The sequence below is a fragment of the Pongo abelii genome, chromosome 10 (assembly GCF_028885655.2).
Source record: "Pongo abelii isolate AG06213 chromosome 10, NHGRI_mPonAbe1-v2.0_pri, whole genome shotgun sequence".
In the NCBI taxonomy this organism is placed as follows: Eukaryota; Metazoa; Chordata; class Mammalia; order Primates; family Hominidae; genus Pongo; species Pongo abelii.
The window spans coordinates 97,053,803-97,071,305 of NC_071995.2; the positions used below are offsets into that span (position 1 = coordinate 97,053,803).

General features: G+C 45.9%; 1 protein-coding gene, 1 long non-coding RNA gene and 1 other non-coding gene across 15 annotated transcripts in view; 2 read left to right on the plus strand and 1 right to left on the minus strand.

The window, feature by feature from the left end:
* The window catches only part of LOC103892113 (uncharacterized), a 148,698-nt gene extending 140,337 nt beyond the window's left edge, over positions 1-8,361 (minus strand). For 4 of the 5 annotated variants that reach the window (XR_008512089.1, XR_008512088.1, XR_008512087.1 and 1 more), the window contains exon 1: positions 5,806-8,361. This is a non-coding gene — a long non-coding RNA (uncharacterized LOC103892113). The remainder of the gene's footprint in view (positions 1-5,805) is intronic. The other variant, XR_008512091.2, reaches the window with a different exon arrangement.
* On the plus strand, positions 6,359-6,430 carry TRNAW-CCA (transfer RNA tryptophan (anticodon CCA)). Its single transcript has one exon. It is a non-coding gene; the product is annotated as a tRNA-Trp (tRNA).
* A 5,597-nt stretch (positions 8,362-13,958) lies between the features above and the next one.
* The window catches only part of TMPO (thymopoietin), a 37,693-nt gene continuing 34,148 nt past the window's right edge, over positions 13,959-17,503 (plus strand). For all 9 annotated transcript variants that reach the window (XM_054527533.2, XM_054527534.2, XM_054527536.2 and 6 more), the window contains exon 1: positions 13,959-17,452. In XM_054527533.2, the coding sequence (XP_054383508.1) occupies positions 17,174-17,452 (279 nt within the window). In that variant the 5' untranslated portion in view covers positions 13,959-17,173. The remainder of the gene's footprint in view (positions 17,453-17,503) is intronic.

The following is a 17,503-nucleotide window of genomic DNA, read 5'->3' on the forward strand; positions in this document are numbered from 1 at the left end:
CCCAGTTATGCCCTTCACATGACTGCCAATATGAATGGTGCCCTCTGGAGTTGTGCATTAGTCTTCTCAACCTCAGTGATGGCAACTCCACCCTTCCAGTTGCTCAGGCCAAAAATTCTGGAGGCATCCTTGACTCCTCTTTTTAACTCATATCTCACATTTACTCTACCAAGAAATTCTATTGACTCAACCTTCAAAATACATAGCACTTGGGGCCAGGCACAGTGGCTCAGGCCTGTAATTCTAGCACTTTGGGAGGCCAAGGTAGGAGGACCCCTTGAGCCCAGAAGTTTGAGACCAGCTTGGGCAACATTATGAAACAGTCTCTACAGAAACACAAAAATTAGCTGGGCGTGGTGGCATGCGCCTGTGGTCTCAGCTACTCAGGAGGCTGAGGTGGGAGGATCTCTTCAGCCCAGGAGGTTGAGGCTGCAGCGAGCCCTGATTGCACCACTACACTCCAGCCAGGGTGACAGAGTGAGATCCTGTCTCAAAAAAATAAACAAAGTACATCGGTGCCTCTCACCTTCTCCATCACTTTCACTGTAGCCTGAACCACCCACCAACATCTCCCATATGGATTATTGCAATAGACTTCATAGTTCTTGCTCCTGCTCTTGCCCTCCTACAATCTACTCTCAATCCAGTAGCCAAAGATCCTTTTTTTTTCTTGAGACAGTCTCACTCTGTTGCCCAGGTTTAAGTGCAGAGGTATGATCATAGCTCACTGCAGCCTCGAACTCCTGAGCTCAAGTGATCCTTCCACCTCAGCTCCCCAAGTAGCTGTGACTACAGGTGTGAACCACAACACCCAGTTAATTTTTTTAATTTTTAGTAGAGATGGGGTCTTGCTATGTTGCCCAGCCAAAGACCCTTTAAAACATAAATCTGACCATATCACTACTCTGTTCAAAACCCTGCAGTTCTCACGAAGTTAGAGTGGAATGATACTTACCAGAGTCTGGGAAAGGGCAAGGTGAAGGAGATGAAGACAGGTTAGTTAATGGGTATAAACATACAATCAGCTAGAAAGAATAAATTCTAGGCCAGGCACTGTGGCTCATGCCTACAATCTCAGTACTTTGGGAGGTGGAGGCGAGTGGATCACCTGAGTTCAGGAGTTCGAGACCAGTCTGGCCAACATGGTGAAACCCCATCTCTACTAAAAATACAAAAGTTAGCCAAGCATGGTGATGCGTGCCTGTAATCCCAGGTACTAGTGGGAGCTGAGGCAGAAAAATTGCTTGAATCCGGGAGGTGGAGGTTGCACTGAGCCGAGATCAAGCCACTGCACTGCAGCCTGGGCAACAGAGCGAGACTCCGACTCAAAAAAAAAAAAAAAGAAAGAAAGAATAAGTTCTAGGGTTGAATAGCACAGTAGGGTGACTACAGTTAACAATCATTTATTGTATATTTCCAAATAGCTACGAGAGGATTTGAAATATTCCCAGCACAAAGAAATAGTAAATGTTGCAGGTGATGGATATGCTGAATATCCTGATTTAATCATTACACATCATATGCATGTATTAAAATATCACGTGCACTCCATAAATATGTATAATTATTATGTATCAATTTTTTTAACGTTAAAAAATCCAACAACCCTGAAGTGGGTTCCCATTTCCCTAATTATGAAAGCCAAAGTCTTTCCAATGACCTCTAAGGCCCTCAGGCCTCCCAGAAGCTGCATGATTACATCTCTTACTTCCTTCAACTATGTTCAAATTATACCTTTGCCCAGGCACGGTGGCTCATGCCTGTAATCCCAGCACTTTGAGAGACCAAGGCAGGTGGATTACTTGAGGCCAGGAGTTCGATACTAGCCTGGTCAACATGGTGAAACCCCATCTCTACCAAAAATTAGCTGGGTGTGGTGGCACAGCTACTCAGAAGGCTGTGGCACAAGATCGCTTGAACCCGGGAGGCCAAGGTTGCAGTGAGCCAAGTTCTCACCACTGCCCTCCAGCCTGGGTGACAGAGCGAAACTCGCTCTCATGAGGCTTACTTTGACCTATTTAACTTGCTACTCTCCAAACCCCCTTACTCTGCTATTTTTATTTCTGCTCTTATAACTGTCTAACATACTTATGTATGATGTATGTATCCATTTATTGTATTCATTGTTTATTATCTGTATTTCTTCTGTAGGATAAAAGATCTAAAAGAACAAGATGTATTTATGAGAACCTCCCCATGCATCTAAAACAATGTCTGGCACATTGCAGTTTCAATAAGTTGATGAATAACTACAGTGTCTGCCAAGTAATTAAAGATTAGCAAATATTGATATAGGAACAAGGGTGACACATATATTGATACTAGTTATAAAGTTTTTCTCTCCATAGCATGTACTTATTTGTTAATATACATGTATATGGAACTGTGCAGGCAGGGTGAAAATTGCAGTTTTTGCAATCAGAGTTTGGGTGATTCCTGGCCTTTTACCACCTCCTATCTGTGTGATCTTGCAGAAGATTCCCAAATAGGAATAAAAACACTTGTCCCATTGACCTAACAGGCTGTTGAGAAAATAAAATGAATGTGAATCATTTAGCAAGCTGAGATATGCAGCGTAGTTCTTTAGGAAGAGCAGGATTTGAAACTTTGAATAACACTCATTGCCATCATGCCATTTATTCCCAAAGAGAGTTCCATGCCCTCTGTACTGCCAGTCAGATTTTAACCTTTATTTTTGCCCAGTGCTGACAGGGAGGAATCTCTGAGCTCCCTCACCCTGTTCAGGTTAATTGCCCTCTCTTTTCCTTTCCATTTTCGGAAGATGGACAGCAGGTGCTGCATTCCCTGCTCCCTGATCTCGCTGACTCAGGCTGCCTCTTACTTTCACCAGGGATGAAAAAGGAGCAGTAACAACACGTGTGTGAGCACTGGCATAACTTTACGAGAGCTTCAGTGGAAAGGGTGTCTCTTCTAAAGGAAGAGATGAAGCTTCTTCTCCCGAGTGCAGAACACGGGGCAAACAGTTGGTTCAGGAGAACTGGGTTCACTGCCCCATAGCTCTACGAACTGAGAGACTTGGGGAAGTCCCTTCGATTTTACCAGGAAAAGGACGTCATCATAGCTATCACAGTGCCCTTTGGCCCTAGCAAGTTTTTGGAGGGTCAAAGTGGAAGGAGGCTCCCGCACACTGAGAGTTTGTATTGAGGCTTTTGGTGTAGTTAAGAGTGAAACAGGGGCCGCGCGCGGTGGCTCACACCTGTAATCCCAGCACTTTGGGAGGCCGAGGCGGGTGAATCACCTGAGTTCAGGAGTTCTAGACCAGCCTGACCAACATGGTTAAACCCCGTCTCTACTAGAAATACAAAATTAGCTGGGTGTGGTGGCGCATGCCTGTAATCCAGCTACTTGGGAGACTGAGGCAAGAGAATCGCTTGAACTCGGGAGGCGGAGGTTGCAGTGGGCCAAGATTGTGCCATTGTACTCCAACCTGGGCAACAAGAGCGAAACTGCGTCTCAAAAAAAGAAAAGAGAGAGAGCGAAAAAGGGCTGAGCGCTGCCGCTTGAGGCCGAGGCGAGTGGATCACTTAAGGTCAGGAGTCTGAGACCAGCCTGACTAACATGATGAAACCCCCCCTCTCTACTAAAAATACAAAAGGGAGTGGTGGCGTGCGCCTGTAGTTCCAGCTACTCGGGAGGCTGAGGCAGAGGAGTCGCTCGAACTCAGAAGGCGGAGGTTGCAGTGAGCCGAGAGCGCGCCACTGCACTCCTGCCTGGGCGACAGAGCAAGACTCTGTCTCAAATAATAATAATGAGAGCAAAAAAGAAAGAAAGAAAAGCCAAAACAAGCCTCAGAAACTGCCATTTGTTTAATATTTGCATTAAAAAAATTATCTCTTCCATCAGATGAGAAATACCTTATAATTTATGATGGATAATACATTAATTCATAGCACACTAGAAACAAGGGATTCCTTAAGACACATATGTGGGGTTTTTATTGTTGTTGTTGCTGTTGTTGTTATTTTTATTATCTTTAAGGATAATTTGTTGGGTAGGGGTCAGTGAGTTGGGAGTCCTGATTGGTTGGGTCGGAGACGAGACACATAAGTTTAAGTTCTATGATGAAACGCTTTCAATCATGTCAGTTTATCTGTGCCTATAAACACACTCCTTTAGAGAAAAGTCAAAAGTTTATAGCCGGGCGCGGTGGCTCACGCCTGTAATCCCAGCACTTTGGGAGGCCAAGGTGGGTGGATCACCTTAGGTCGGGAGTTCGAGACCAGCCTGACCAACATGGTGAATTACCATCTCTACTAGAAATACAAATTGGCCAGGCGTGTTGGCGGGCACCTGTAATCCCAGCTACTCGGGAGGCTGAGACAGGAGAATCGCTTGAACCCGGGGAACGGAGGTGGCAGTGAGCCAAGATCGCACCACTGCACTCCAGCCTGGGCGACAAGAGTGAAACTCCGTCTCAAAAAAAAAGTTTACATATAAGGCTCTCTTAGTATCCCTGGGAAGAGGGTTGATCCTGTCTATGAACGGGTTTAGGATGACACAATTATCAAATTATCCGATTAGTGCACTTTCCTAACCCATATGTTTTATCAGTGGCACATCCTGGTTTTGAATTATTTAAACGCATTATTATTTAGCCATTTACATACTTACGTTTGTCACTTCCAGGTAAACTGTAGCCGCCTACAGAGAGCGAAACAGAAGTCGGCTGATAAAATTTTGATAAAATATCATTTGCCCGCAGCTGGTCATTTCACTGGGCGCTTTTGTGTTACAAAAGTGTGTGAATTGGCCGGGTGCGGTGGCTCACGCCTGTAAATCCCAGCACTTTGGGAGGCCGAGGCAGGTGGATCACTAGAGGTCACGAGTTCGAGACCAGTCTGGCCAAAATGGTGAACCCCCCCGCCCCCCTCCCCCCCCACCCCCCGTCTCTAGTAAAATACAAAAATTAGCCAGGCATGGTGGTGCGCGCCTGTAATCCCAGCTACTCGAGAGGCTGAGGCGGGAGAATCACTTGAGCCTTAGAGGTGGAGGTTGTAGTGAGCCGAGATCGCAACACTGCACTCCAGCCTAGGGGACAGAGCGAGACTCCGTCTCAAAATAAAAGACTTATGAATTGTTTGAAGAGGCACGAGACCGTGGCAACCCTAACTGTCCCAGACATCTGGCAGCCATATGCTATCCTTGGACTTGAACTTCAGAGTGAAAGTATAAATTTGTAAGGGGAAGGCTCTGCCGCAAGTCACATACCAGTGGTCAGTTAAAAAAAGAAAACAACCTCAGGCCGGCAACCTAAATCATTTACAAAGCGTCAAGAGCCTGGGAAAAACTATTTTCACACACTTCTCTAGCACTAACATGGGAAGCGCGTTTGCTTCACATATTCCACACCTTTTATTCTTCCCACCAATATCAAGAATACAAAGCGCCCAGAGAGGACAATAAGCCTAAGCAGCGGCTCCAAGAGACAGGACTGTCGTACTTCCCAGGGGCAGGCGGAAAGTGACGGAGCGCTGGAAGGATCTTACTGCTCCTTGAAGAGCTGTCTGAGAAAAAACGAGGCTAACGACTCCTCGTTAGTATAGTGGTTAGTATCCCCGCCTGTCACGCGGGAGACCGGGGTTCAATTCCCCGACGGGGAGATGTGAAGAGACGTTTTTCGGCGACAGTTATTATTTTCTGTATCATTCAATGACAGGACACTCCTATTAAACATAATGTGCTAAACCAGCTCCCTTAAGTACACAACCCTGTCTTCAAAATGGTGACTTTTAAGCTTAATGCCCACCATGAAGTGAAAGCCTCCCCTGAGAGAAAATGCCTTACTTTGTTTGCAGGAAGGGAGGAAAGGGAAAAAGAAAACGCTCTGAAGGCTTCTGCTCTTGCCTCCAGCCGCCATCTTGCGAAGGCCTGCGCCGGCTTAGTGGCGCCCCGCCAGATTACAACTCGAGGTCGCGAACTCAGCGCGCGGAACCTGTTGGGGGAGGGGAGAGAGGGCGGAGTCTCGCGCCTAACGGGGCGGGGGCAGGGCGGGTAAGAACGGAAATCATTTGGTAAAGAAAAGGAAGGGCCAATTTCCTTTGATCCTGGAGACCGGACTAAACGGGAAACCCCGTTCTCCCGCTTCCGCTGTTTACGTCCCAGCCTTGGTTAGAGGACTAGCAGTCAGGAAAGTTTGGACGCTAAAGGAGTCGGTCTCCTGGTCCGACAGATACTGGGTGGAGGGGCAGAGAGTAAATGGAAGAGAAAGACGGGTACCCCTGGTCCGACAGATACTGGGTGGAGGGGCAGAGAGTAAATGGAAGAAAAAGACGGGTACCCCTGGAAGAAACGCCATTTACTGGTGTCCTAAGAAACTGCGCGAGCCACAGCCCAGCAGGACCTCGTGGCGCAACGGTAGCGCGTCTGACTCCAGATCAGAAGGCTGCGTGTTCGAATCACGTCGGGGTCAAGCTCTTTTCTTTTTTTTTCTCTTGTATTTTAAACTACCGACTCCTAGACGCGGAGGTGTATTCCTGCCGCCAATTTTCTTGAATGTTAGAATTAAGTTTTCCTCTTTCAGGTATGATACTAGTCCTTGGTTTGCAGGAAGATATGATTTACTCTATATCGAAGAGCCTCAAGGCTGATGTTTTTATCATTTGGCCTTTTAAAGTGAGTTTTTTTGTCACTTAACATGCATAATGTGTAAAGAGGTGGACTATTACTGCTGTGCATTAGTGGGTGTATCAGTCCACTAGTCTATCACAGGAAGTGTACAATATACTGTACAAGCTGTTTTTTCCAAACAGTTTTAGGCTGTTTGCCTTTTGAAAGAGAGTACAATAGTGGACAATTTCTAATTTTGAATATTATGCTAATCAAGTGTCTTAGCCCTTACTGTGTGCCAACACTGTGAACAACCTCATGATGTGTGACTGTTATTCCACTTTTACAAATGTGGCTGTGGCTCACAGGGTTAGCGACCTGCCAAGGGTCACCCAAGAGTCTGAACCAGGTGAGTGACTCTGGATCCCTCTTTATAAATACTTTATAATAAAGGTGGAAACAAACAGTTGAAAGAATGTGTAACCGCCAGGCTCGGTGGCTCACACCTCTATTCCCAGCACTTTGGAAGGCCAAAGTGGGTGGATCACAAGGTCAGGAGTTCAAGACCAGCCTGGCCAACATGGTGAAACCCCGTTTCTACTGAAAATACAAAAATTAGCTGGGCTTGGTGGGGTGCACCTGTAATCCCAGCTACTCCGGAGGCTGAGGCAGAAGAATTGAAAATACAAAAATTAGCTGGGCTTGGTGGGGTGCACCTGTAATCCCAGCTACTCCGGAGGCTGAGGCAGAAGAATTGAAAATACAAAAATTAGCTGGGCTTGGTGGGGTGCACCTGTAATCCCAGCTACTCCGGAGGCTGAGGCAGAAGAATTGATTGAACCCGGGAGGCGGAGGTTGCAGTGAGCCTGGGTGACCAAGCAAGACTTCTTCTGGAGATGGGTGCGGGGGAGGAATGTGGGAAAAGCTGTTGGACTGGGCGCCTTTTATGTTTTCACCGATTATGTGAGTGATGACTAGTCACCATTTTTGACTATTAATCTCTTTAATAGCAGGGAGCAAAGCTTGCTCGTTCACATTTGCAAGCTCCAGAACTCTTAGTACTAAATAGTGCCCTACACGTAAGTGTCAAATATTTGTTGAACAAAAAATGAATAGCAAGACTATGAGAAATTAATAGTTTTAGATTTTGATATGTTTTGTAAAATTCCTGAGGTTTTCTGCTTAGTATTTTGAAAACACTAATTTCTTTTGATTCAACCTAATGTAGCAGTATACCTGGAAATTATATTTGCACATGGTGTGGTTTGTTCTTCCGTCTCCTGTTTGGATTAAAATTAGATCATCCATTTCAATGGGTATTTATGGACTGCCAACTCTGATGAGCCTGATACTGTGCTAAGCACTAAGGATGAGGATACACTGAGTAAAAATGGGTTTTTTTGAGCATCAGGAGACAGATATGTTAAGCCACCAAATGCCATAATGTGTTGGGGTAAGTTCATGTTACTTGGTAAGAACCATGAAAGTAGCATGAACAGAGTGGTATGGGGGTGCTAAAACAGTGGACATTAACTCCACATTGGGTTGGATGAGGCTATAACAAGGTGATACAACCTCTCCATCTACATCACAAAAATATGGTTTTGTCCAAATGAGTTAACATGATTGGTCCAAGCTAAGATATATGCAGTATATGCAAATGATGCCAGAGGGAAGAAATGGCTTCTGTTATGGGCTGAATTTTTTTTTTTTTTTTTTTTTTTGAGATGGAGTCTCACCCTGTAGCCCAAGCTGGAGTGCAATGGCAACCTCCGCCTCCCAGGTTCAAGCGATTCAGCCTCCCAAGTAGCTGGGATTACAAGCGCACCCCACTACACCCAGCTAATTTTTTTTTTTTTTTTTTTTTGGTATCTTTAGTAGAGACAAGGTTTCACCATGTTGGCCAGGCTGGTCTCGAACTCCTGACCTCATGATCCACCTGCGACGGCCTCCCAAAGTGCTGGGATTACAGGCGTGAGCCACCGCACCCAGTTTATGGGCTGAATTTCATCTCCCCAACATTCATAATTTGAAGCCCTCACTCCTAGTACCTCACAATGATCGTTAAGACCTGATTAAGTACGCTAGGTGCAGTGGCTCACGCCTGTAATCCCAGCACTTTGGGAGGCCAAGGCAGGTGGATCACAAGATCAGGAGTTGGAGACCAGCCTTGCCAACATGGTGAAACCCTGTCTCTACTGGAAATACAAAAATTAGCTGGGCGCAGTGGCAGATGCCTATAATCCCAGCTACTCAGGAGGCTGAGGCAGGAGAATTGCTTGAACTTGGGAGGCAGAGGTTGCAGTGAGCCGAGATTGTGCCACTGCACTCTAGCCTGGGTGACAGAGCAAGACTCTGTTTAAAAAAAAAAAAAAAAAAAAGACATTATTAAGTAAAAATGAGGCCATTAGGGTGGGTCCTAATCCAGTCTGACTGGTGTCATACTTATAAAAGGAAATTTGGACACACGGACACTAAGGATGTGTGCAGACAGGGGAAAGGCCATGTGAGGACACAGCAAGAGAGCAGCCATCTACAAGCCAAGGTCTAGGAAGAAGCCAACCCTGCTGGCCTCTTGATCTTAGACTTCTAGCCTCAAGATCTCTGAGAAAATAAATATCTGTTTACTTTTATTATGGTAGCCCTAGCAAACGAATACAGCTTCCGTCAAGAACTACTAGTTCTGCAGAATGGCTAGAGAGGTAAATAGGCGTCAGCATACAGGATCAATGTGTCATTCCAACTAATTTAGATTTTATTCTGAGGGCAATGCAGAACTATAATTCATGACTAAGACAATCCAACCAGCTTCACAAAGACTAAAAAATGGCCAAGAACTGTTCCTGGACCACCATCCTGGGAATAAGTTAGAAATGCAAATTTTCAGGCCTCACCTCAGACCTACAGTCTCAGAAAATTGGGTGTGGGGCACAGCAACAAACCTTCCAGGCCGTTTTGATGCAAGCTAAAGTTTGAGGACCTCCGGCCTATAAAGCAAGGCAAGACTAGAGGTCCTACTTACCCCACAGGTTAAAAGGATCAAATAAGATAAAATACATCAAAATGTTTTTGAAGCTGTTATACATGTCATTATTAATACTGTTAGGGCTCTAAAACTGTCACTTCCCAGGTCCCAGATTCTTTCCCAAGGCTGGATAGCTGTAGTTTTTTAGAATGCTCCACCTGCTGACTTTCTATACTTTGAAATGACTGCAAATCCAACACTTTTTAACTTAATCTTCTATACTCATGATATAGGGATGATATACGGAAAGAGTTTTATAGGAAAGGTGGAAACAAAGAGCTATCAAGAGTTATTAAGTGTCAGGATTTGAACTGAAACATGGACCTGTCTAGAAAAGACAGCTCTGTGGATTTGTTCTATTTCACTAAGAAATGTCTATTCATGTATTCTTCCAAGAGGACTTATCCACTACTATAGAATGTTCTCAGCACTTATTTCACCTGTTTAATACCCTAGCTTTCTTTTCTGAGATTATTTTAGTTACTTAAGTCCTGTGAAAGAAAGAAAAATCTCGGTGTTACCGGGGTCCCAATCCAGACCACAAGAGAGGGTTCTTGAACCTCACACAAGAAAGAATTCAAGGCGAGTCCATAAAATGAAAGCAAGTTTATTAGGTAAAGGAATAAAGAATGGCTACTCCATAGGCAGAGCAGCCCAGAGGGCTGCTGATTGCCCATTTTTCTGGTTATTTCTTCATTATATGCTAAACAAGGGGTGGATTATTCATGCCTCCCCTTTTTAGACCATATAGGGTAACCGCCTGACACTGCCATGGCATTTGTAAACCGTCATGGTGCTGGTGGGAGTGTAGCAGTGAGGACAACCAGAGGTCACTCTCATCGCCATCTCGGTTTTGGTGGGTTTTGGGAGGCTACTGCAACCTGTTTCACCAGCAAGGTCTTTATGACCTATGTCTGTTTTTTTTTTTTTTTTGAGACAGAGTCTCACTCTCGCCCAGGCTGGAGTGCAGTGGTGCAATCTCAGCTCACTGCAACCTCCACCTCCCAGGTTCAAGGCAGGAGCAATTCTCCTGCCTCAGCCTCTGAGCAGCTGGGACTACAGGCGCGTGCCACCACACCTGGCTAATTTTTGTATTTTTAGTAGAGACAGGGTTTCACCATGTTGGTCAGGCTGGTCTCGAACTCCTGACCTCGTGATCCACCTGCCTTGGCCTCTCAAAGTGCTAGGATTACAGGCGTGAGCCACCGTGCCCGGCCTATGACCTGTATCTGGTGCCGACCTCCTATCTCATCTTGTGACTTACAATGCCTTAACTGTCTGGGAATGCAGCCCAGTGAGTCTCAGCCTCATTTTACCCACCCTCTTTTTTTTTTGAGATGGAGTTTTGCTCGTTGCCCAGGCTGGAGTGCAATGGTGCGATCTTGGCTCACTAAAACCTCCGCCTCCCAGGTTCAAGCGATTCTTCTGCCTCAGCCTCCCAAGTAGCTGGGATCACAGGCATGTGCCACCATGCCCAGCTAATTTTGTATTTTTAGTAGAGACGGGGTTTCTCCATGCTGATCAGGCTGGTCTCAAACTCCCGACCTCAGGTGATCCACCCGCCTTGGCCTCCCAAAGTGCTGGGATTACAGGCACGGGCCACCGTGCCCGGCCTTACCCACCCTCTTTTCAACATGGAGGTGCTGTGGTTCAAACCCCTGTAACCTCAGGACCCCAAAAATGACTAAGCCAAAGGGAAAGTCAAGCTGGAAACTGCTTAGGGCAAACCTGCCTCCCATTCTACTCCTAAAAAAGATAGCTACTAAGATAAAAAAGCTATATACCTCCCTGACAATTTGACCACAAAGAAATTCCTTGTGGACAAAGGACAGATAGAGATTAAAAAAGTCATCCCTCTGCTCATATGAGATAAATGCATATCTGATTGCCCTTTTGTTTCCCTAAGCCAGACTAAGGCATAAGTGACTATTCCTGTAAATAGTGTATTCAGTGAAAGGCTAATCAGAAACTCGAGAATGCAACCATTGGTCTTTTATCTACCTATGACCTGGAACACCCCCGAGCCCCCCAACCCCCACTTGTTGTCCCGCCTTTCTGGATGGGACCAATGTACATCTTACACATATTGATTGATGTCTCATGTCTCCCTAAAATGTATAAAACCAAGCTGTGCCACACAACCTTAGGCACATGTCGTCAGAACCTCTTGAGGCTGTGTCATGGGTGTGTCCTTAACCTTGGCAAAATAAACTTTCTAAATTGATTGAGACCTGTCTCCGATTCTCTTGGTTTACAGAGCGATGTATTCTGGACGAACTAATAAAATGGAGCTTTTGGATACGCAGAATTGAAATGCAGACCTGAATTCCGATAAGCCAAATGGTTCTCCAACTTAGCACTCTCACTTAAAAAGAAAAATATGGTTTTAAAATCACGTGTTCATTGTGGAAATCTAGAGAAATACAGAAATATAAATAATAAAAATAAAATAAGAATCACCTGTGCCTCACTACCCAAGAGAAAGTACTCCACTTTGATGTATATTTAGTATTTTTTTCTTTGCTTTTCTTTGCTTTTTTTTTTTTTTTGCCTCCCCAATAGCTGGGACTACAGGAGCACACCACCATGCCCAGCTAATTTTTTTTTTTTTTTTTTTTTGAGACTGAGTTCCGCTCTTGTTGCCCAGGCTGGAGTGCAATGGCGAGATCTTGGCTCACTGCAACCTCTGCCTCCCGGGTTCAAGCGATTCTCCTACCTCAGCCTCCCTAGTAGCTGTGATTACAGGCGCACACCACAAGGCCCAGCTAATTTTTTATTTGTTGGCCAGGCTGATCTCGAACTCACGACTTCAAGTGATCCGCCCACCCCAGCCTCCCAAAGTGCTGGAATTACAGGCATGAGCCATGACGCCCGGCAGAGAACAAAACATTTTTTAAGGTTTTTAGCTTCTTAATATTTTACATCACTTAAAGTGCAACTTACCCTGCTGTTTGAGGTGACACCCTTAAAATCACAATCCTCCGCAAAATGGGATAATGAAAAACAAAGCCAGCTGTATGTTAATAATATTAAGAACTTCAAAAAGGAATGGAGGCAGTTATCCAGGTGATTTTTGTTTGTTTGTTTGTTTGTTTTGAGATGAAGTTTCGCTCATGTTGCCCAGGCTGGAGTACAATGGCACGATCTCGGCTCACTACAACCTCCGCCTCCCGGGTTTTCAAGTGATTCATTCTCCTGCCTCAGCCTCCCGTGTAGCTTGGATTACAGGCATGCGCCACCACGCCAGGCTAATTTTGTATTTTTAGTAGAGACGGGGTTTCTCCACCTGGTCTCGAATTCCCGACCTCAGGTGATCTGCCTGCCTCAGCCTCCCAAAGTGCTGGGATTACTGGCGTGAGCCACCGGGCCCACCTCCAGATGATTTTTTTTTTAAGTTATGGGAAAGTTTTCTGATTAAAAAAAAATTGCATCAGGCCAGACGCAGTGGCTCATGCCTGTAATCCCAGCAATTTGGGAGGCCAAGGCGGGCGGATTGCCTGAGGTCAGGAGTTTGAGACCAGCCTGGTCAACATGGTGAAACTCTGTCTCTACTAAATTACAAAAAATTAGCCAGGCGTGGCAACAGGCGCCTGTAATCCCAGCTACTTGGGAGGCTGAGGCAGAAGAATTGCTTGAACCTGGGAGGCAGAGGTTACAGTGAGCCGAGATTGTCCCACTGCACTCCAGGCTGGGCAACAGAGGGAGACTCCATCTCCAAAAAAAAAAAAAAAAAATCGCATCCACCAGGCACAGTGGCTCATGCCTGTAATCCCAGAACTTTGGGAGGCTGAGGCGGGTGGATCACCTGAGGTCAGGAGTTTGAGACTAGCCTGGTCAACATGGTGAAACCCAGTCTCTACTAAAATACAAACAAATTAGACGAGTGTATTAGCAGGTGCCTGTAATCCCAGCTACTTGGGAGGCTGGGGCAAGGAGAATTGCTTGAACCCGGGAGGCGGAGGTTGCAGTGAGCCGAGACTACGTCACTGCACTCCAGCCTAGTCTCTGTTGGACATTCTGACCAAAGTCAGAATACTAAGACTTCTAAAAACTCTCATTTCCCTGTGAAATTTTCTGAATTAAAATTACTTTTATCTACCTATGACCTGGAACACCCCCCGAGCCCCCCAACCCCCACTTGTATTAATAGTTGTCCCGCCTTTCTGGAAGGGACCAATGTACATCTTACACATATTGATTTTAGAGACAGGGTCTCACTCTGTCACCCAGGCTGGAATGCAGTGACAGGATTATGGCTAACTGCAGCCTCAACCTCCCAGGCTCAAGTGATCCTCCCACCTCAGTCCGCCTAGTAGCTAGAACTACAGGTAGGCACCATGGCTAAATTTTGTATTTTTTTGTAGAGATGGGGTTTTACTGTGTTGCCCAGGCTGGTCTTGAACTCCTAGGCTCAAGGGATCCGCCTGTCTCAGCTTCCCAAAGTGTTGGGATTACAGGCGTGAGCCACAGTGCTCAGCCTTTGTGTTTTTTGTGTCACATTGATCAAATAGTTTAAAAATTATCTTTTATGTTGAAACAAGTATTAAGGAGATGATGGAAAGAGTCAATTCCTTGAGAAGGGTGAGAGCCAGAGTACAAGTGGTGGAATTTGCTTCTGACGGGACACATCTTTCACTGAAAAGAAAAATGCAAGAGAAAATGAATGCAAATTGGAAAGTCTGACGTTGAAGCATTCCTCACAGGTGGTTTTTATTTTCTGAAGTTGAGGCAAGGTCACCAGCAAAAAATGAGAGGTGGGGAAAAAGGATGTGAAATTTGAGGAGATGTGAACGTATGAATGGTTAATCCAGAGACTGGAATAGCATTGCCAGCCAGTGTTGAGTGCTCCTGAGAGGACTGAGGTCATGAATTAAAACCAGTTAGCTTGTTATATGACTGACTGACTTTTCTCCAGCAGCTTTTACTGTTTGGATGTAAACAATGAGAAAGTTCAGCTGGAGCACGGTTTAGTCCAAGCAAGGCTGAGATTCTTTCAAGCAAAAAAGGAGACATTGAGATCAGAGAGTTGAAAATGTTTGTAAAAGAGTGATGAAAAGGACTGATCAGGGAATTTAAGTCAGGTGAGTTGCAAAATTATTATATGATGGCAGAGGCAGAAGAGTTGAGTTTTTTTAAGTGTTGGGGTTAATAGCGTGGAGGTCTTAATTAGTTAAGTGAGAGTACCATAAGTTAGCTGGGAAAAAAAACTAGTGATTGACAATTGGGAAGCTTGAAACTGAGATTTCAACTGATGACAAGGTTCAGAATCTGACTAACACCGAAGTGGTTAAGACGCAATAGAGGAACAAATTGTTGGAGATGAAGAGGTCAGAGGTCTAAGAGGCCAAGTGTTGGTTTTGCATGGGTCACCTACAAGCATGCTGAATTCAGATAGAATGTAGACAAGGGGGATGGTGAGGAAAACCTATGGCAAGCAGCTCTATAATTTTTGGAAAGTGGCCAGGAGGTTCGTGGATGATACCAGGAAGGAGAGTAGAAGGTGATTTAGCCAGAAGATATGAACTTCAAATATTTTTGAAGGAGAAAAGAGCAGAAATAGTTTGGAAGTACCAATCAGGACCAAAGAGACCACCCAAACTCAATAGCCCAACCTCTTAGCCTTAGGGTACGCAGAATCTGAAAAGTGCAATCTCAATTTTGGAGCTCTACAGCAGTAAATCTGCAAGTAACCAGCTGTAGCTAATGTCCAGGGATAAAAAAAGATAATGAAAATGTTTTTGCCCAGGAAACATTAATTTCAGGCATATCTAGAATGCAGTTCTTGCATTATACGTACTGGGTTACCAGTCATTGCAAAATCACGGTCCTTTGCCTCTCAGGCTCAGTTCCCCTTCTGAAGATAAAAACATTTGCCTATGTGTCCAGGGAAGCTGTGAGGGAAAAAAACCAAGCAACTTTTACAAAGGATCATAAAAACCTACCTAACAACTTGCTAATTAAAACCTGATCTTTAATTTGCATTATTGAGCTTAATACCATTGCTTAAATGTAGTGAATACTGAGATTTTTATAAAGGAATTAGTTACCTCTAGGAAAATAATTATCACTAAAAGAATATCGCAATTTGAATAAAAGTCGCTTAAATCATAGGAAACATTTTTAGTGAAGGCGTTTGTTTTAAATGTATTCTAACCTAACAATGTAGAAAGCAGGCAAACATTTAAAAAAAAATTTAACCAGTTTCTAAAACATAGTTTGGAGCTCAGATACTGGGGAAATGATTAACACACCCTAAATCCAAGGTCTCCTTTCCTTTCTAGAAAGAAAGCATCTTTAAACATACATATTCATCAGAAATACAAATATTTGTCATCAGCGATACTAATTTCCAGGCAAACATTTTAATTGCAGTCAATGTATTAGATTCTACCAGGTTTTAATTTGGATCAGTAATACGGGTTTGATTAGGGTTCTAGGCCTAATTATAGGTCACTAGTCTTCCTTTAGGATTATGCACCATCTGTTATTTTAGATTGACCATTGAGGGGGTTCCCAAGGGTTCTGCTTCGTTTTGTTATCAAACGTTAGGTTTAAGATTCTTACGGGTGGTGGGATCCAAAGCCAGAGATGGTTTTCAACAAAAATGCAAGCGCGAATTTGTCTTGCGTCTGAACGCACTGTTCAAATTAAACAATTTAGACATGCCCCAACTATGAGACTAAGAAGTGAATGGTATAGTACACTTTTGTCACAAATTCAAGGGTAATTTAAGTGCTCGATGGTAGAGGTCTGGCTTCCCCTGCGTTTCTGGAACAAAAGAAGCGTTCGCGAGGAGAGAGGGGTAACTCCCCGCCCTCCCCCTCCCAAAGTAAATCAAATCAAGGAATATGAGTGCCTGCGGACAAGCCTAGCTTCTTTTCTTCCCCTTCAGGGCTAGCGTTTGGGGAAGGCAATGCTGCGGCTACTCTTCGGAGCTTCAGTGTCCCGGGAGGAAGAAAGGCCCAGCCAAGGGTCCTCACACTGGCGTGGAATTCGGCGCGTTCGTAGGCGATCGACCCCAGAGACGAAAGCTGCTTCTCAAGCTGGGGGAGGGAGAGGAAACGGCGCACAAAAGCAGTACGACCTGTCCCTTATCAGCGTCTAAGGGGAAGAGTGGAGAAAACGAAAAAAGAAGCGGGCCGGGAGCCTCAGCTCCCGCCCCAGCGCCTTTTAAACTGCGTTTCTACCTCCTCTCGCTCAGCGCGGCGGCTAATGGAACCCGCGCGAGCCGTCCCGCCAATCACCGCCGCGTTTCCTCCCGTCGCCCGCCAATGGCGGCGCGCGTTCTTGGGGCGTGGGCGAAGCAGGCTGCTCGCCTCCTGCCTGTAGTGTGTGGGCTGGGGTTGGTGCGAGCTTCCAGCTTGGCCGCACTTGGTTCGTAGTTCGGCTCTGGGGTCTTTTGTGTCCGGGTCTGGCTTGGCTTTGTGTCCGCGAGTTTTTGTTCCGCTCCGCAGCGCTCTTCCCGGGCAGGAGCCGTGAGGCTCGGAGGAGGCAGCGCGGCCCCCGGCCAGGAGCAAGCGCGCCGGCGTGAGCGGCGGCGGCGGCAAAGGCTGCGGGGAGGGGGCTTCGCAGATCCCCGAGATGCCGGAGTTCCTGGAAGACCCCTCGGTCTTGACAAAAGACAAGTTGAAGAGTGAGTTGGTCGCCAACAATGTGACGCTGCCGGCCGGGGAGCAGCGAAAAGACGTGTACGTCCAGCTCTACCTGCAGCACCTCACGGCGCGCAACCGGCCGCCGCTCGCCGCCGGCACCAACAGCAAGGGGCCTCCGGACTTCTCCAGTGACGAAGAGCGCGAGCCCACCCCGGTCCTCGGCTCTGGGGCCGCCGCCGCGGGCCGGAGCCGAGCAGCCGTCGGCAGGGTAAGGACGCGGGGCTGGGGCCACAAAGGCGGGCGTTTGGCGGTTGCCGCG